Source organism: Stomoxys calcitrans, chromosome 4 (assembly GCF_963082655.1).
Source record: "Stomoxys calcitrans chromosome 4, idStoCalc2.1, whole genome shotgun sequence".
Lineage (NCBI taxonomy): Eukaryota > Metazoa > Arthropoda > Insecta > Diptera > Muscidae > Stomoxys > Stomoxys calcitrans.
In genome coordinates this window covers 109,858,734-109,879,926 of record NC_081555.1, presented here as the reverse complement: position 1 = coordinate 109,879,926, position 21,193 = coordinate 109,858,734, and the positions used below count along the sequence as shown (strand labels likewise).

General features: G+C 39.3%; 1 protein-coding gene across 1 annotated transcript in view; it reads left to right on the top strand.

Annotated features, from left to right (window-relative positions):
- Window positions 1-21,193, top strand: part of LOC106087134 (uncharacterized) — a 395,564-nt gene that overhangs the window by 129,230 nt on the left and 245,141 nt on the right. Inside the window, exon 3 of the mRNA XM_013252063.2 lies at window positions 604-773. Within this exon, the coding sequence (XP_013107517.2) occupies window positions 604-773 (170 nt within the window). The remainder of the gene's footprint in view (window positions 1-603; window positions 774-21,193) is intronic.

Below are 21,193 nucleotides of genomic sequence, written 5' to 3'. Positions count from 1 at the left end.
GAATTTACCCGCATCTTTCGGTGGTGGATATAACAAAAGTTAAACTAAATTATACAAGTGTAGGGTACAAAACTCCCATTCCAAGCTTCCATGTTGTCTCTGCAAAAGTGCCACATAAAAAGGGATAGAAAAAACGATATGTAATATATTATGTCTCATGGATATAAATTTAATATATAGCCAACCACCCTTTTTGACAAAAACAAAAAAAAATACCAACAACATGTATGTTTATAAATGCATGCATATAAAATTCAACAATTTAATGTCATCATTATAACTGAAGCTTTATTTTTGTGCAATTTTTAATGGTGATTGCGTTAGATAAACCTCCCACTTGTACTTTTTTGCTTCTACTCTCCAAATTCTGGCCAATTTTAACACCGCATGAATACTCTTAGCTAATAATGGCCATTATTTAATATTGTTATATTTTGTCATATATTTTTTTATCTGAAAGTGGAAATTTTTATTAATTATTTGTTTCAGTGGAGCATTTTGTTGTTTACAACAAGAACAAAAGTTAACTCAATCATATTAAAGTTTTATAGCTATAAATTGCTTAACTTTATTGATGTCGTATTTTGTTGTTTGTTTTTTCAGCTTCCCTGGAGGGTGCTTCCAAACGATTTTTCACAGATTTTTTACAAGACTTACCCACACCCGGTACCGGTGGACCAACATTTGACACAACGGTGCCGTCAAACATAACAGGTCTAGTGGGTAAAACTGTAAAGCTGACATGTCGTGTGAAAAATCTAGGCAACAGAACGGTAAGTTAAAAAATTATTTTGCTTATAAAATTTTTTTTATATTTAATGTGAACAATATATATTTTTTTTTTTAAATATACATTATTATATCAATTAAAAAGGTGATGGGCATTGACTTTTTAGCAAGTACTTTTGCTTTTGTGACTTAAAAAAAAATTCTATTTTGGGTGCTCATAAAAGAATACATTTTCCCTTTTGAATATAGCACAGATGATGCTACCTTTAAACAGAAATATAGACAGGGCTTAAAATGGCTGCGTGTGTCTTAAGCAAACGCCTTAGTTTCTTCGGTATTTAAAAACTAGGGATATTACAAAGGGAAATAGTTGAGCTAAAATCTAGCCAGATTGCACTTTTGTGTTGATCTGTTTCTCGGTGAGGTTTGTTAAAGAGAGGGTGCGGATATTATTACGCCCCATGCCTCCATTAAAATCCACCCATGCCAGTAATCAGCTTGTCTTTGGGAAATTGTTATCAACATTTTTTCATTTGAGAGAAAATGTCAAAATTTTGTCCTTAGAGTACATTTTTAAGAAATTTTAAATTGTGGTCGGCTAGTTGAAGATTTAATAGGTTTTTTTTTGGAACATTTTGGTCGAAAATTATCTTCTGTTTATCTGATATCTCTGCGAAAGACTTACTTCCATTTTTTCTTTACCCAAGCCTTAAAAAAGTACGCACAATAATGTCAACGCTTATTTTGAACGATAGCTATGTTTGTGCGCGTGTCTCATCTATTCAGTTGCGATCCATGTGAGCCTCGTGAGTATTGCTCAAAATGTAAAATACGACGAGCAATTATTTTATGCTCAATAGCAAAACACTTAGTTGCTCAATGAATGATAAAATGGCATTTCATGTTTTGGTGGTTCAGAGTCGTAGGCTTCAACAACGATGGCTGGTATAAGGTGTAACCCAAGCCATGAAAAAGCACACACAATAATGTCAACGCTTATTTTGAACGATAGCTGTGTTTGTGCGCGTGTGTCATCTATTCAGTTGCGATCCAATGTAAATGTATTGCTCAAAATGTAAAATACGACGAGCAATCATTTTATGCTCAATAGCAAAACACTTAGTTGCTCAACGAATCATAAATGGGCATTTCATGTTTTGGTGGTTCAGAGTCGTAAGCTTCAACAACGATGGCTAGTATAAGGTGTAACCCAAGCCATAAAAAAGCACGCACAATAATGTCAACGCTTACTTTGAACGATAGCATTGTTTGTGCGCGTGTCTCATCTATTCAGTTGCGATCCATGTGAGCCTCGTGAGTATTGCTCAAAATGTAAAATACGACGAGCAATCATTTTATGCTCAATAGCAAAATACTTAGTTGCTCAACGAATCATAAAATGGCATTTCATGTTTTGGTGGTTCAGAGTCGTAGGCTTCAACAACGATGGCTGGTATAAGGTGTGAGCGCGTCATTTACTTCATGTCTAATGTGTGCACTCATTTTAAAGTGGCTTGCTGATATTCGCTGGTGGTAATCTGCTAATGTTGGCGACATTTGTGAGTTACTTTGTCATTCATAGAAGCCATATAAAAAGCTTGCTGTTTCGACTCAGTTATAAAAGATGGTCGCTTATCATTGACAGGTGAGAAGTTTTCTCATAAAGTTCCTTAACAAAATATTCGCCAGCGAAGCAGCCCGGATGACTATATCATTTAGAGTCACTAAGGATTCGCTCAAGTCTTATTTCCCCCAATTTTTTCTATGCAGATATATTTTGCGAGAACCAATGATTTTATATTTAAAATTTTCAAAGGCATGGTTTTTATACCCTCCACCATAGGATTGGGGATACACTAATTTCATCATTCTGTTTGTAACTCCTTGAAAAATTCGTCTAAGAGCCCATTAAGTATATAAGGTTTGATCGTCAGAGCATTTTGAGTCGATCTAGCCATGTCCGTCCGCCTATCCTTCCATCTTTCCTTCCGTCTGTCCGCTCGTCTGTCCATCTGTCTGTCGAAAGCACATTGACTTTCGAAGAAGTCAAGCTAACCGCTCCAAATTTTGCACAAATACTTCTAATTAGTGAAGGTCGGGCTATATATATGGGCTATATCAGTCCATGTTTTGTTATAGCCGCCATATAAACCGATCTTAGATCTTGACTTCTTGAGGCACTAGAGGGCGCAATTCTTATTCGATTTGGCTGACATTTTGCATGAAGTGTTTTGTTCTAATTTTCAACAACTGTTTCAAGTATGGTTTAAATTGGTCCATAACGTGATGTAACTGTCATATGAACCGATATGGGGTCTTGACTTCTTGAGCCTCTAGAGGGCGCAATTCTAATCCCACTTGGCTGGAATTTTGCATGAGGTGTTTTCCACACAATTGTGGAGTTCAAATCGGTTTATAACCTGATATAACTGTCATACAAACTGATCTTGAATATTGACTTCCTGAGCCACTAGGGGGTGTATTTGTTATCCGATTTGGCTGAAATTTTGAATGACATATTTTGTTGTGACTTCCAACAGCTGTGCCAAATAACCTGATATCGCTGCCACATAGACCGATAATGGATCTGTATTTTTTGAGCCTCTAGAGGGCGCAATTCTTATCCGATTTGTCTACAATTTTGTACAACAGCATCTCCCATGACCATCAACATACGTGTCAAATATGGTCTGAATCGGTCTATAGCCTAATACAACTCCTCTATAAAACGATCTCCCTATTTTACTTTTTGAGCTCCTAAAGGACGCAATTCTTATTCGAATTGGGTGAAGCTTTATATAATGACATCTACTATGGTCTCCAACATTTGATTCGATTATGGTCCGAACTGGACCATAACTTGATGTAGCTCCAATAGCATAGCAATTATTTTCTTTACCTTTTGTTGACCTTAAAAGAGATACCTGGAAAAGAACTCGACAAATGCGATCCATGGCGGAGAGTATATAAGATTCGGCCCGGCCGAATACCAATTTTAATGGATAACAGATTATATGGGAGTTATATCGAAACCTGTGCCAATTTTAATGACACATATTGGGACATGAAATAGCACATCTCACGCTCTATATTGCAGAGATGTGACCAAAATTATGGATTTTACCGCCTTAAAAATCCATATCGGATGAAATATACACATTGGAGCTATATCTAAATTAGGACTGATTTTGGTGAAATTTTACACACGTATTGGATCATCAATTTAAACGTCTCATGCAAAATCGGACGAAAATTGTGGATTCTACAGCTTTAAAAAGCTATATCTAAATCCGAACCGATTATTATGAAATTTTGCACACATATGAAGACGTCAAATAAAGCACCTCATGAAAAATGTTGTAAAGATCGGACCAAAATTGTGGCTTCTATATCCTTAAAAGGCCAATTCGGATGAAAGATTTATATGGGAGTTATATCTAAATCTGAACCGATTTTTATGAAATTTTGCACATACATTAAGACTTCAAAAAACGACTCCAGCCAAATTTGGTGAAGATCGGACAAACATTGTGGCTACTACATCCTAAATAGTTCAAATCGGATGAAATATATATATGGGAGCTATATCTAAATCTGAACCGATTTTTATGAAATCTTGCACACATATGGAGGCGTCAAATAAAACACCCCGTGTTAAACTTTGTAAAGATCGGTAAAAAATTGTGGCTTCTACAGCCTAAAAACGGCCATATCGGATGAAAAATATATATGGGAGCTATATCTAAATCTGAACCGATTTTTTCAAAATCAATAGCGTTTGTCCTTGGGCCAAAAAAGTGACATGTGCAAAATTTCGTGACAATCGGACAACAAATACGACCTGCACTTTGATTACAAGAATACATGGACTCACAGACGGACAGTCGGACATGGCTAAATCGAATCAGAAAGTGATTCTAAGTCGATCGGTATACATATCAAAGGGTCTGGCTCTTCTCCTTCTTAGCGTTGCAAACAAATGCACAAATCTATAATACCCTGTACCACAGTGGTGGTGTAGGGTATAAATATCAAGAGTTATAAATTCTTGACTATTTAGAAGTACTTGACACAAAATCTGAAGTGCTTGAGACAAAAAGCCGAAAAATACAAATCAGCCAAAAGCCGCATTTATAAAAATGTTTCAAATTGTCCATTTGTATCTTGAAAGCAGTAAAAATCCTTGTTTCGGTGTTTGCAGACACTACTGGGAACCTTTTCAATTTATGAATGAGCAATTTACTTGAAGTCTATCGACATTATATTGAAAGCGGTTGGCAATATAACAAAAAGAGAGAGAGATCGAAACTGAGAAGGAGAGCGAGGTAAGATGCTAGAACCACTCAAACGTTCCTAAATAAATTCCTTGATAAATCTTGGTTAAATTTAGCATGTCTGGCCAAATTGTGAGTATGCCATCATCAACATCAGCAAGGAAAGTTTTTCTTTGTTTTTTTTTTCACTGCTTTCCCTCTCCCCCTATGATTTTCTTGTGCTGATGTGGCAAAAAAGTGTTGCCGGCATTTATTGGTCGGTCAATGTTGTTAAGAAGGATTGATAAGATAATCGTATTACAATGTTGTTAGAGAGCGAAGCATCGGGGGTAGGGATATGGCTATGATATGTGAACACAATTCTAAGCCATGGTTGATGGTAATGCCAAGCTAATATGTGTGCAAAGGATATACACAGAAGGCGAAACAAACAAAATACCAGCTCATGCCAGGATATAAACTTTGGACCTAGAAAAGGGAGGGGGAGGGGGCCTCCATGCCATGCCCAACATCGCGCTTAAACATTTTGCTTTCTTTTTTGCACAAGTACCATTACATGTTTATGCAAAGATAGATGTAGTATCCAAAAAATATATGAAATCTCTTGTTTGAGTAATGGCCTTAGTTTATTTCCACACTAATCATTCATGCAAGTAGATGAGCCTTGCAACTACAATCTCCTGCTTGATGTACAGAACTCTATTTCAGGGAGTATTACCCAAGCAATTGGTGTATTACCTATTTTTGCTCAGCAAACTACGAAATTGAAGTGGATATCCATATTAGGTTACATCCTTGCTTGCTTTCATTCGCATACTCTGCATGATTGGTGTTCATGTCATGACCTGACCATGCTGAATATTGATTCGCAAGTTTTCAACAAAAACTTGTAGTAGTTGTTATTGTTGTTGAAACTTTTTCTTGCGGGTTAGGGCTTGGGGATCGATTTGCTAAACCAAACTTTTCCCATAAATCCAATTCGAATGTTGTTTGTGCGAAGGCAGAGAAGATTTTGTCTAAATTACAGGATTTGGTTCCTTTTTTGTTGCTCTTTCGAATTGAGGAGAAAAGTGGCATCAATATATTCGTTTGGAGGCGAGTGGGGATTAAAGTACAATGTAAATAGTTTGTTGTTAATTTGCCATATCTAAATCATATCTGCTGATGATGAGCCTTAGAATAATCACTATGTTTAAGTTATGGCTAAATTTGTGTGTAGCCTTAGAAAAGGATTTAAGATTGATATAACTAATAAAACTTCATGAATAAGAAGTAAAATGAAGATAAGAGGTTTTGTAAACCAGTAAGGAAAGGCAAAAGTCGTGAGGAGCTGACTATTGAATAATCTACATCTACACCGAGTCTTAGTGCTACTTAATATTGGGTTGCCCAAAAAGTAATTGCGGATTTTTCTGTAATTGCATCCTTTTTCTGTCAGTTATCAGCTGTTACTTTTAGCTTGCTTTAGAAAAAAAGGTTAAAAAAAGTATATTTGATTAAAGTTCATTCTAAGTTTTTTAAAAATGCATTTACTTTCTTTTAAAAAATCCGCAATTACTTTTTGGGCAACCCAATACATCAATGTCGAAATCTTCTCAAATATTAATTTTGCATACCTATTGCAAGATTTTCTTGCAAGCTATATCTAAGTGAAATTTTGCACACGTATTGGGACGTCGAAAAAAACACCCTCCGCTACCGGACCAATACTTTGGCTTCTGCAGACTTAAAAGGCCATAACGGATGAAAAATATATATGGGAGCTATCTCTAAGTCTGTACCAATTTTGATGAAATTTTGCACATGTATTGAGAAATCAATTAAAACACCTCAATTTCATCTCAAAATTTTGTAAAGATCCGACCAAATTTGAAACTACAACAGCCTTCACAGACCATATCTAACGAAAGTTTTGTATGGGAGCTATATCTATATCTGAACCGATTTTTATGAAATTTTGCACACTTTTTATAACGCCAAGGATACGCAAATATCCTGATATTGAGACATCAGGAGGTGCAGTGGCGGAACACTCAATACTACCTAACGGACAGGGGGCCGACGACGAGACAACCACTGACTCTCTCAAGATTGGGAAGACTAGAATAAACAAAGATCATAATACTAAAACACCAGGCAGTGCAGGAGCGATAGACCCAAAACAACCTAACGAGCAAAGACCCGACGACGGAACCATCAACGACTTTCTCGATATTAGAGAGCCTACGATGGATAAAGATCTTACTGCTGAAACATCAGGCAGTGCTCAATACCGTCTAACGTACAGGCAGCTAGTGATGAGACCACATAACCTACTCCCAAAAAGTCCCATTTACTCAAGATTTGGAAGACTAATACGAGTATAGGCAAATATCCTAATATTGGAACATCAGGCAGTGCAGAGACGGTAGACTCAATACAGCCTAACAAACCGAGACCCGATGATGGAATCTTTACCGACTTTCTCAAGATACGGATGACTAGGATAGGCAAAGATCCTAATGTTAAAACATCAGGCAGTGCAGTGACGGGAAACTCATCCAATCCTAAGAAGCTCATCTAATAGAAGACCAATGATTGAAGTCATCCTGATAAACTTCAACCGGAGCGAGACCGCTACTCATGCTCTGATGGAGAAGGGCAACATTCATGTTGCCTTTATTTAGAAGCCATGGATGATCCGGATCAAAGTTTCTGGGCTGAACCATATCTACTACCAATTATTCTATGGCCGAGACCGAGGACCTGCGTCATTATGTCATAAAATTTTAAATTCTATATATTTTCCCAAGAGTTGTCTACATCGGATGCAACAGTGATGAGACAGGGAGACAGTGGAGCATACCTGGCATCCCTTTATCTGCCTTTCGACTCTCCAACACCGCCACCAACGTCGGAGCTGCAACGGTTGGTGAGGAAAGCAAAGCTTGCTATTGATGTAGGTCGTTGGATACTTGCTATTGAAGTAGGTCGTTTGAGATAGCAAATGGCCCATGTCGGTTCAGATTTGGATATAGCTCCCATATAAACCAATCCCTCGATATGACTTCTTGAACCCTTGGAAGCCGCCATTTTTGCCCGATTTGGCCAACATTTTGCAGATAGTTCTGTTACGACTTCGGAGAACTGTGCCACTACGGTCCAAATCGGTCTAGAACCTGCCAAAGGTTGATGGGGAAAGCAAAACTGACAGAAAATTAGCTACTAATAGGGTGCGAAGCAAACTCTCACCACATTTCGTAGGCTAGTTCTAACGGGGCCAAGCCCTGGCTGAATTTTTGAATACTACCGGCTTAATAACACTAAATGTAGGTTACACCGCTACCTTTGTTAACAGGATTCGGAAAATCAAATTGATGATATTTTGGATTGGAGGGTCTCCATGGAGCATTCCTTCTCAGACCATTGCTACATTAGGTATAGAATAGCACTCCCAGCGTCAATAGCTTCCGTAATAAGATGAAAACCAACTGGCCAAACTTCGGAAGACTACTCAGAAGAAGACTTGGGCAAGATAATTTAGATTGTCCAACCATAGAAGAGATTGACAAGAATGTCAAGAGGATTGCGACTACGCTTGTGAATTCTTTCGAAGATAGTTGTCCTTTTCGAGAAAGGAAATTAACCCAAGAAAACCCTGGATGACCGGGGAGATTCGTCACAAAGGGAAAGAAGTCCGGAAACTTAAAACTTCGATGCCAAGACGTACACATTGACGGTTTGCGTTGACATCGAGGGTGTGTTTAACAATGTGGTGGACCGGGTCCTTAGAAATTGGATAAACCATATGCTAAGGAACAGGTGGATAAATTGCGGGTCCCATGACATAAATATAAGGGAGAAAGTGGCATAAGGCACGCCACAGGGGGGCATTTTATCGCCACTCGTATGGGTGACCACCATAAATGCCCTAATACGGGTGCTGGCTGAGGAAGGATTTGAACCCGTCTGCTATGCAGACGATGTTATAATACTTCTTAGGGATAAGAATTCGAACCAACTATACAGAAGGGCCGAGACATAGGACTGGGCTAGACCTAGGGGTCTCAATGTTACCCAGAAAGACAGAAATTTGCTTGGTCACGAGGTAGACGGAGGTCCATTTGAACGCTCCACGTTTCCTCAATAGAACAATTTAGATATCTGACATGGTCAAATACTTAGGAGTGATCGTGGACAGGTAACTGAGTTGGAAGTGTAATATATCGGAGCATACCGAGAAGGCTCACAGATAATGGGCACTATGTAAATGGGCCGTAGGCTCAAAATGGGGCCTGAATCCGAGAACAGTCCACTAACTCTACAGGAGCATGCTTAGACCACTACTTACTTACGCCTCAGTCGTTCGGTGGACTGCGATGGAGAAAAAGTGCAAAGTAAGGATAATACAACATGCTCAGAGATCATGTAGTCTTGGCATAGGTGGAGCGATGAGAACCAAGCCCACTAGGGCACTGGAGACTATTCCAGATATCCGACCTATAGACATACAGATTAAGTGTAAGACAACCACTGCGGCTATGAGACTTAAGGCGATGAGAGAATGGAATGAGGATGGGATCAGCTCATACCATCGCGGTATAATCGTGGTGACGATAAGAAACATGGAAGGAAGGGAAAAGGTTTCCGATCGTATATCTGGGACGACACTTGTGGTCGATTGCGCTGCTTGCAGCAGCACAGTGATGCATTGACGGAACCCTTGCAATGACATCTGGAAGACCATCTTAAACGGATGGATTAAAGCTCGAGGACAGATTGGGCCTGGGGTTCTGCATAGAGAATTCAGGGACTGAAATCTAATTTACACTGTCTGATCTTAATACGGTTCTGCACGTGTGATCCGGGCCATCACAGAATGCGTGAGGCGGTGTGGTGTTAACAACCAGGATGGTAAGATCACGAACAGCCTTGGAATATAGGAAGGAGATTAACGCCTTTACAGAGCATGGCATGATCCACATCGTTCGGGCGCCGGGCCATAGCGGAGGGCCAACCGTAGTTATTACAGTTTGAACATATTTGCTCGAAATACGGATTGTTTAATAACTCATCTGAAAGCATCCGCCGAGGTCCATCAAAATTGGTTCTGAATTGGATATAACTCCCATATTGTACTTATAGAGTAGGTTTAAGGTATTATACAGTTGGTACCGCCCGACTTTTGATTTTCCTTACTGGTTCCTTTTTGCTTATGAGGAGGACATGTTGTATATGCTTTTTAAGTGAAATTTAAACTAGTTATGTTAATTGAAACGGATGCTATATGTACTTCAAAGTAGGCAATTTTTTATAACAAATTGTAAATACCCCTCGATTCCGAAAATTCCAAAGCCGAGATCCCCCAAGTGGGCATATACAATATTTCTTTTACTCCATATGTCCCCTAAACACGTGCAAAAGAATGTTTCATTCTAACAATATTTGTAACCTCCCAATGTAGCCTCTCCCAATGTGCAAAGTATTGCCGGATGACGCATATCACTGACACCAGTTAGGTGAGCTACTCATTATCATAAGTGATTGTGTAATAACTAATGTTGTTGTTATGACGTTGTGTTCTATCTTTCGTCTGCTTGATTCTGTTGAGTCAAGAACCAAGAACTCTACGACTAAGGTGGGGTGTGTCCAGGGATATCTAGGTCTGAGCCAAGTGGGTCTGGCTGCACAGTTAAGCAGGTGTCTTGTGGTCTTAGGTCACACTCGGGACACACATCCTGCATGTTGGCATCAATCCTTGCCCTGTAAGATTTGAGGCGGCTTTATCTGTCGAATGGTAATTGAATGGTTTGCTGGGGGAGTTCAGTTACTTCAAGTATAATGGGTGGCGGTTGTACTCTAAGGACAACATTCACCTGGTAGCTTTTTACCGCATTTGGTAGCGCGTCTGCATGAATGTTGCCTAGACCCGTTTGATATGCCGCTTGATCGAGAGGTTCTCGCTTTTAGAACTGAACCTCTGGCTCTAGGTCATTAAGATCCATCCTAAGGTTTCTAGGTGGTGGATAGCTATCCATAAGATAATTATTTGGATGGCCCCTGCTATTACAGCCCAGAAGGTATTATTTAGACAGCATGTAGATCTTTGTCCCCTAATGAAGGTGGTCCATATGAGAACTGAGAAGACAGCCCGTCGCATTTCGAAGATTTCTGACAGATCGGAATATTGTTATTGTGTTTGATGGTACACAACTCTATTTCCACCATTTTCAATGTAGACACGTTAACTCCTCTAGATTTGACGTATCATGACTAGAGATGGCCGATGGGTAAATACCCAAAAGGTATTTACCCGGTTAATTGGGTACATACAGGGGTATATACCCCTTTATACCCAAAAGCTGGGTATTTATAATTTTGCAGATAACTTGGACATAAACATATTTTCCCAACAATTTTTGTTGATTTCGTATTCTTTGTGTATAGACCTGATCTTCTAATCTCATAAAATCGGATTTTAGTTATATATAACCGCTATATAGACCGATCTCCAGACTTAAAGTCTTGAGGGAATAAATTGGTCATTTTTCATCAGATTTCGTGAAGTGTGGTTCAGATCGGAGTATATTTCGATATCTCTGCCCTATAGACCGATCGCCCGATCTCCCGATTTAGGGTATTGAGGCCATAAATGATCCATTGATTGTACGAATTCGATAAACTTTGGCACAGTGTATTCTGGTAGACCTCTACACATTCGTGTCAAATGTGTTCCAGATCGGACAATATTTGGATATAGCTGTCATATAGACCGATCTCTCGATATAGTGTAATGAGCCTATAAAAGGAGCATTTTTATACCCTCCACCATAGGATGGGGGTATACTAGTTTCGTCATTCTGTTTGTAACACCTCGAAATATGCGTCCGTGACCCCATAAAGTATATATATTCTTGATCGTCGCGACATTTTATGTCGATCTAGCCATGTCCGTCCGTCCGTCTGTCTGTCGAAAGCAAGCTAACTTCCGAAGGAATAAAGCTAGCCGCTTGAAATTTTGCACAAATACTTTTTATTAGTGTAGGTCGGTTGGTATTGTAAATGGGCCATATCGGTCCATGTTTTGATATAGCTGCCATATAAACCGATCTTGGGTCTTGACTTCTTGATCCTCTAGAGTACGCAATTCTTATCCGATTAGAATGAAATTTTGCACGATGTGTTTTGTTATGATATCCATAAACTGTGCCAAGTATGGTTCGAATCGGTCCATAACCTGATATAGCTGCCATATAAACCGATCTTGGGTCTTGACTTCTTGAGCCTCTACAGTGCGCAGTTCTTATCCGATTGGAATGAAATTTTGCTCGACATGTTTTGTTATGATATCCAACAATTGTGCCATGTATGGTTCGAATCGGTCGATAACCTGATATAGCTGCCATATAAACCGATCTTGGGTCTTGACTTCTTGAGCCTTTAGGGGGCGCAGTTCTCATCCGATTGGATTGAAATTTTGCAAGACGTGTTTTATTATGATATCCAACAACTGTGCCAAGTATGGTTCAAATCGGTCCATAACCTGATATAGCTGTCATATAAACCGATCTTGCGCCTTGACTTCTTAAACCTCTAGAGGGCGCAATTCTTATCCGATTTGAATGAATTTTTGCACGAAGTATTTTGTTATAATACCCAACAACTATGCCATGGTTATGGTTCAAATTGGTTCATAACCTGATATATTATGCTGTTCATAACCTGATATAATAGCTGTCATATAAACCGATTTGGGATCTTGACTTCTTGAGCCTCTAGAGGTCGCAATTATTATCCGATTTGCCTGAAATTTTGTACGACGGATTCTATCACTACCATCAACATACGTGTTTATTATGGTCTGAATCGGTCAATAGCCCGATACAGCTCCCATATAAATCGATATCTCTATTTTACTTCTTGAGCCCCCAAAGAGCGTAATTCCTATTCGAATTGGCTGACATTTTACACAGGTCTCCAACATATAATTTAATTGTGGTCCAAACCGGACCATATCTTGATATCGCTCTTATAGCAAATCTTTTCTTATATCCTTTTTTGCCTGAGAAGAGATGCCGGGAAAAGAACTCGACAAAATCGATCCATGGTGGAGGGTATATAAGATTCGGCCCGGCCGAACTTAGCACGCTTTTACTTGTTCATCCTATTTCGATGAAATTTGGCACAGCGAGTTCTGGTGCCCCTCTAAACCTTTTTGTTGAATATCTTCAAGAGGAGAGCATATTTGGATATAGCTGTCATATAGACCGATCTCCCGAACTGGAGTATTAAGCTCATAAAAGGAGCATTTTTCATTCGATTTTGATGAAATTTGGAACAATGCATTTGACGCATGAATTACCAGTTAGTCTTTAGAAGTCGGAGCCGTTAGAAACAGTGTCTTACACTCGTCCCCAAGCTTCGTATTAAACTCGAATTCCATGGCTTGCTCCTATCTTCCATCCAACTTCAAATTGCTTTAAGACTAGCAGGTACTTTGGCTCAACATCTATGATTTTTTCGTATTTCATATTAATTTCCGCCAAAATATTAAAGTCTCTTCAATTTGGTTAAATTTAAATATTTCAGTTTTATTTTCCGTTTCTTAAATTATTCAATTTCACAGTGAAACTTTCAATAATGAACACCAACTACAAAATCCATCCGCCCACGGTAGTTTGAAACTACGCCGGAATCTTTTTCATAGTTTCAACATGGAATTTTAATTTGTGCAGACAAACTGACTATGATAGCAAAGTTTTCCCAACAATGTTTTCCGAGGACAAAGTCCCATCATGAAAAAAGGCGAAAAAAAGAACAAAATCGTAGTAAAGGATACAGGCCAAGTGACATATTTTTACAAATAATTTATACAGTATTTTAACGCTGATGTTCAGAATCAGCAGAGAGATAGGCGATACACGGAAAGAAAAAATATGGCTTTTAATATGCATAGCGTTAGAAACTGCTTAAAATACCATGAAAATTCTAGAATTCCGTGGATACGAAAATTTATGTTTAAAAGAAGAAAAGAGCAATATAAGAATTCATATATTGGTTAATTCGATGTGCCTGGGAACAGATAGTTTGATATTACTTCAGCTACGCCTGGGTGGTCAAATTTTTCAGAGTGTACTCGGTCTGTTTATCCCATGCCTAGCCAGCATGAGAAAACTTGTTACCCAATATGCGGGCTAAGTGCAAAAGTTTTTTTTTTCCCAATTGTTTTTGCCCAAGCATAGAGTACAAGTTATAAAAAGAAGAAGAAGAAGAAAAAACAAAAATAACGGATATTCCGTTTTTGAAAAAGTTCATTTGAATGTGGAAGTTAATCGTTAAGCGGCGAAAACGGATGAGATTATTTGAATAATTCCATTATTTTCCACTCGAATGCTTGTTGACACACTAATGATGATAAAGTGTCACTTGGTAGGTTAATGAATTTCTCCAACTATGGCAAAGTACGAGTATTCAGCAAATGATGACAGAAATGCTGATTACAACAAAAAATTACAATCCTCTTTTGGGTGTGTTGCTTGAGTCCTGTTTGGGTGGGGCGGGGGAAGTAGCCGCCGAATGGTTATCCAAGGGTTGAAAACACCACAAAAAACAAAAAAGAACACCACAAAAAAGCAAATGGGCAAAACAAAAATGAAGACCATTAAAAATGTTTATCGTGAGAAAAAATCTTCAAATTAATGGATTATTATTGTCCTCCTCCATCTTCGGTGGGACATTTTATAGCACACAAGTCACAAAGGCGACCTTTGTGTGGCTTTTTTGTCAATGGATTGTTATTTTATTTGTTGTCATTTTAACAGGTTGCTCTAAATGATGAATAAGCCAAACAAAAACGAATGTTTCCCCTTCAATGGGATACTTGAGCATGAAAACTGTTTATAGAGACTGGTAGAGAGAGGAGGGGGAGTTAACCCTTTGAATTTCATGTTTACAATACATCAATCATAATCATCGTTAAAATTCGCCGAAATGAAAACTCATAATCATTCATTTTATAGCCATGAAACGAAGGAAGTATTGTCAAATAATGGCGTTTCTTATACGCTTTCAACTCTTCAAGGTCGTACATTTAATTTAATGGATATTTTAACTCATTCCCATGAAAATATGATGGATTTTTATTAAATGCAAAATGTGAGAGTGAGAAATAAACCACACCAACCACAGTATCTTTCCATTATTACATTTAGAGGATATTTTAACAATTCTTGGCTAAGAAATTATAGATTTGGCAAATGGTTGAAGAGCAGGCTGGAATATTAATAGGAAAATCTAAGCAATTTACCTCTATTGTTCTAATATTGAACTCCTTAGCACAAAGTAAGTACTCAGCAGTAGAAAAGTATAAAGTGATGGTCTGGCGTAGAAAATATTCTCAAAAACAACATTTAAAAGCCTTGTACAAAATTACATAAGCCTCGCAGCGAAATTTTGGTTGCTACAACGATAGAAGGGAATAGAGGATGAAAAATACGTATGGGAGCTATATCTAAGTCTGAACCGACTTTGACGAAATTTTAAACACCTCATACTGAATTTTGTAAAGATCGGAGCAAAATGTTGGTTTCCACAGCTCCAAAAGATCATATCGGAACACGAATCGAAATGAGAAATCGAAACACCGTAGAGTAAAACATTGAGATCCCCAAGGCAGGGTGATATCTCTAGCACTATTTAACCTCTACATATCCTCCATTTCACCCCTTCAGACGGCATAGAGATGGAATCATATGCGAATGATTGTACATTTATGGCATTAGGCCCCCCACAAATAGGATAAATTCCTACCTCAATGAACTTGCCTCTTATTTCAATGAAATCTTCTGATATCTACCACCAAATCTTCAGCTACCTTATTTACCACATACACGCCTGGGGTGCGCAGGGAAAAGAAAGTGATGGTCGATGGAGTGACAATTCTGACCATCAAGTGTGCCAAAAAACTTGGTGTCACATTTGACAGCTCTTACAAATTCTCCTCACATGAAAATATTCTCAAAAACAACATTTAAAAGCCTTGTACAAAATTACATAAGCCTCGCAGCGAAATTTTGGTTGCTACAACGATAGAAGGGAATAGAGGATGAAAAATACGTATGGGAGCTATATCTAAGTCTGAACCGACTTTGACGAAATTTTAAACACCTCATACTGAATTTTGTAAAGATCGGAGCAAAATGTTGGTTTCCACAGCTCCAAAAGATCATATCGGAACACGAATCGAAATGAGAAATCGAAACACCGTAGAGTAAAACATTGAGATCCCCAAGGCAGGGTGATATCTCTAGCACTATTTAACCTCTACATATCCTCCATTTCACCCCTTCAGACGGCATAGAGATGGAATCATATGCGAATGATTGTACATTTATGGCATTAGGCCCCCCACAAATAGGATAAATTCCTACCTCAATGAACTTGCCTCTTATTTCAATGAAATCTTCTGATATCTACCACCAAATCTTCAGCTACCTTATTTACCACATACACGCCTGGGGTGCGCAGGGAAAAGAAAGTGATGGTCGATGGAGTGACAATTCTGACCATCAAGTGTGCCAAAAAACTTGGTGTCACATTTGACAGCTCTTACAAATTCTCCTCACATGGCATAGCAATTTGCGATACAGTCAAAAGTAGAAACAAGAATCTCAAGTCACTTGGCGGAAACACTTGGAGTATTGCCACCTTGTTGACCACGCATAAAGCAATTGGCCGGTCTTTGGTAAGTTACGTAGCGCAATTCTGGTTCCGTCAGCTTTGAGACATTCAGTGGAATAATATGCAGATCTGTCAGAATGCGGCTCTTCGAACTGCTACGGGATGTCTTCTCAGTTCTCACTTGGATCACCTCCATCAGGAGAAAAAGATTCTTCCCGGAAAGTTTTTCAAAAAAAAAAGACATATAAATTTTCGAAAAATACATGAAATCTTTATTTGAATCCATAGTACGGCCCATGTATTTAAATGTTTGAAGATTACTTCATGCAAATGTTGACCGTGACTGCGCCTCAAATGATCCGTCCGCTTAGTTCTATTTTGGCATGAGTCAATTGAAGCGGACTTGTCTGTATAGACATGCAAATTGCAAATTTTGCCCATGAACAATGAGTGTAGTCCAATTCAAGTTTTAAGCTCAATGATAAGGGGCCTCCTTTTTATAGCCGAGTCCTAACGGATTCGAACCCAGGCGTTCAGCGTCATAGGCGATCATCCTAACCTATGCGCTACGGTGGCTTGTATAGACCTGAGCTTTAACATATCCCCACAAAAAATAGTCTAAACAATGGCCAATTGACCGGTCCCGAATAAAATGTTCACAGAACTCGCCTCTCAATAAGCCCATTGTTACGCATTCTGTTGTGGCATGTGGCACAGTGTTGTTGAAACCACATGTGATGCAAGTCAAACTATTGCATTTTGGGCAAAAAAAAAGTTGCATATGATCTCACGACAGCCCTCGCCATTCACAGTTACGTACGATTTGCATCATCTTTGAGAAAGTACGGTCCAATGACCGTACCAAACTGTGACTTGCATTGGTAGCTCTTGCAATGCTTCTGGCTGATATTCACTGCAAAAACGACAATTCTTCTTATTTACGTACCCATTGAGCCAAAAATGAGCTTCGTCGCTGACGACAATTTTTCGATAAGAAAGTGGTCCTTAGACCAATTTGCATGAGGCCATGCACCAAAAATTCTGTCTTGCGGTAGGTCGTTCGGCTTCAATTCTTGCACCAGCTGTATTTTAAAAGGCTTTACACCTAAATCCTTCCGTAAAATTTTCCACGTTGTTGAGTCACAGAGGCCTAGTTGCTGCGAACGGGCACAAATCGATAACTGATGGTCATCATTATCACTGGCCGATATAGCTGCGATATTTTCTTCATTTCACACCTACGTAAGAGTGTTGGTGGTTTAATATTCAACAATAGCCATAATAGCTGCTTCAGTGGGTCCATTAAACTGACTATGAATTGGAAGAAGAGCCTAATGAACTTTCTTAACAGAGCACGCCTTTAGATAATAAAATTCAATCATTTGCAAGCGTTCTTGTCCATAGAGGCGGATTAATATCCGCACCCTCTTTTCGACTTAACATAAGGATATCCGTGTGTTTGTCTTTCTGTCCGTCCGTCTGTTAGTTGTCAAAGTGTACTTATCAAATTGTCTATCTCTCTTCCTTCTGGGTGTTACAAACAAATGCACACAAGTTATAATGTCCTGTAGGGTATAAAAATGGTATGGCAGCCATGTAAATACTTCTCCTCAAAAGACTTATCGCACTGCGATACGTCGTTCGGACTCAGCTATAAAAAGGAGGTCACTTATCAATTGATTTCTGTTAATGGACAAATTTGCCAATTTTGCATAATCGTGGGTCAATATGCTGAACCCCCAGTAGCAACTGCAAGAATCGGTAATATTTATAGATCCACTCACAATTCTCAAAAACACTCCTCATGCGTACTCTGTCACAGGCCACCAGACCTGGCAAACATAGATCAGAGACAGTCACAGCACCGCCGAGTACAGCCACTGCATCAGTGTAGGTCGCAAGTCCCATTTGGTATCCACGAGCCTCTGGCACGATACAGATCCGCGATAGCCTTTCTTAGACTTTAATTTCCAGTTCAACTTATTATCCAGAATAACACAAAAGAATTTTGTTGACTTTGACAGCTTTAGGGCTGACCCTTGCAGTCTGTAGCCTTCAAGGCCAATTCAGCTTTCTAGACAATCATGCTTAAACCGCACCATGTGGTCCAAGGTGACGTAGCCCCGAGAGCCGTGTCAAGAAACTAACACAAAGTATCCAAGAATTACCCGGCAAGAATAATCAGGTCATCATAGCAAGCGCACAACCTTATCCCTGACACCTCAAGTCTCCACAAAATCCTATCGGCCACAATAATTCATAGCTGCTTGCTTCAGTCTTGTAACGTAGCACTGGTCACAATCCCCTTCACCTGGATTTATCCTCATTATAGAATGCGGCGGGTTAGCAGTAGTTTAACTGTTAGAGCATCCATTGATCAGGGTTCTCAGGACACTTTTATATCTCATAGGATCATTAATAGACTATCGAACCCTCTAAAAAGATTCTTAGCGGGAATATCGGGACTAGGAGGAACTTTTCTTAACAATTTAAATCCGGAAAATCTGATTTAAAAAAAGCACGTTTGCCGTAGTCGTCAATTTTTAGGAATACAGATATGAGTGATTGAATTAAGCACAAGTTAAGATGTTGTAGGGTAAGGATCCAAACCAGCTATGCAGAAGGGCCTAAAGGGCTTTGCATTTGGTATATGACTGGGCCAACCACGAAGTCTCAATGTTAACCCAGAGAAGACTTAAATATGCCTGTTCACGAGCAAGACGAAAGTGGGCCAATTTAACGCACCACGTTTCCTCAATAAGACGATTTCGTTATCTGACAAGATCAAATACTTAGGTGTGATCTTGGACAGGAAACTGAATTGGAAGTGTCGCATTCAAGAGCGTACTGAGTAGGCTCACAGATGTAGACGGGGAGTAGGCTACGAAATGGCTCCTGGGGTTTCAACCGGAGCGTGATTAGACCAATTCTTACTTACGCATTAGTAGTTGGTAGACTGCGATTTAGAAAAAGTACAACATAGGAATAATACCACAGGCTTAGAGAACATTTTGTTTTGCATAGGCGGGGTGATGAGAACTTTGCCCACTTGGCCACTGGCGACTCTTTTAGATATTCGACCCACAGACATATACTTAAATGTGATGCAGCCATTGCCTGGCTTTGAGACTTAAGACGATGGAAGAATGGATACAGGACAGAAGCAGGCCAAACCATCGCTGTACAATCGAGGCGACGATAGGAAACCTGTAGAGAATGATAGAGGTCTCCGATCGGATATTTGAGACGACACTTGAGGTCGAGTGTGAGGCACTGCTGAAAGCGGACAGTAAAATTGCCAAAAGAGCAATAACATCGTTTGGGTGCAGGGCCATAACGGAGTAAGTAAACTTGGTTAACCCGAAACCTTTCGGGTCGACGCAGTCCGAGTTAAGGCCGTGGGCGTCGAATGCACATGCAACCCTGTGGAACAGCGAAATGGTCGGTAGGACGGCGATAATCCTATGGGGGGATCCACCTCGTGAGAAGACGAGGCTATTACTGAAAGGAAGTAAGAAGGAGGTCAGTATTGCTATTGGTATCATGACGGAGCACATAAGACTACGAGTTCACTTTTGTAAAATCGATGTGGCATGTGATAGCATGTGTAGGGCGTGGGGGGAAGATGATGCAACGTTGGAGCATTTCCTTTGTCATTGCCCGGCTTTTGCGGCTTACAGGCGCTGGCACTTAGTTGTTGACACAAAACCAGACATAATCCAACTTAGGGACGTGGCATGGAAAACCATGAAGTAGCGTGGAATTCCTAACATAGATTTTCTTTTTCGAGGTTACTTTTTTTGTAGTATTATGTCCATAGTGGCATGGGGTGGATTAACATCCGCAGGTAGGTTCACCAAATTGCGAGGATCAATCCATATTTGGGCATTAAATATATTAATATTACAGTGGCTCTTCCGATAATCCATATTTTAAGGTTTCAAACAACTTGCTGTTAGTTTTTCAAAATTTCTTTCTTTTCCTCTAAACTCCACCAACTTTGTATAGATCAATAATATAGATTTAATATATATCTATCGCAAAAAATTTTTTTATGCACTTTTTTAATCAGGTTAATAACACTTGCAATTATTTTAATAAGGCCCAGCAAGAAAATCTTTGAAGCAAACAAAGTGCCTAAACACATCTCAACTTCTACAATATGGTGGGTGCCCTGGCATGGCACTGCATTACGACTATCACTATAACCATTTTCCCTTAGCACCACCAAGACATTTGCTCTATATTTCCCCCATCGTTGCAGCCAACTCGTTATTGTTTCCCTTGGCAGCTAATTCGTTTAAAGCATTTTATAGTAGCTTCGCTTCGCTTCACTACTTCCACGTCTTCGTTGCCAAACTTTAACTATAGTTGTACAAATTAAGAGAATTTTATTGCTTTCGTTAGTGGCGTTTGTTATCTGCTTCCTGAATGTTGTCTGTGCTCGAGAGCACAAATCCACGTCTATCCTGTTTTTTGGGCTTAAGCCGAGACGAGGCAAGCCATTGGCTGAGCTGAGCAGGGAACCGAAA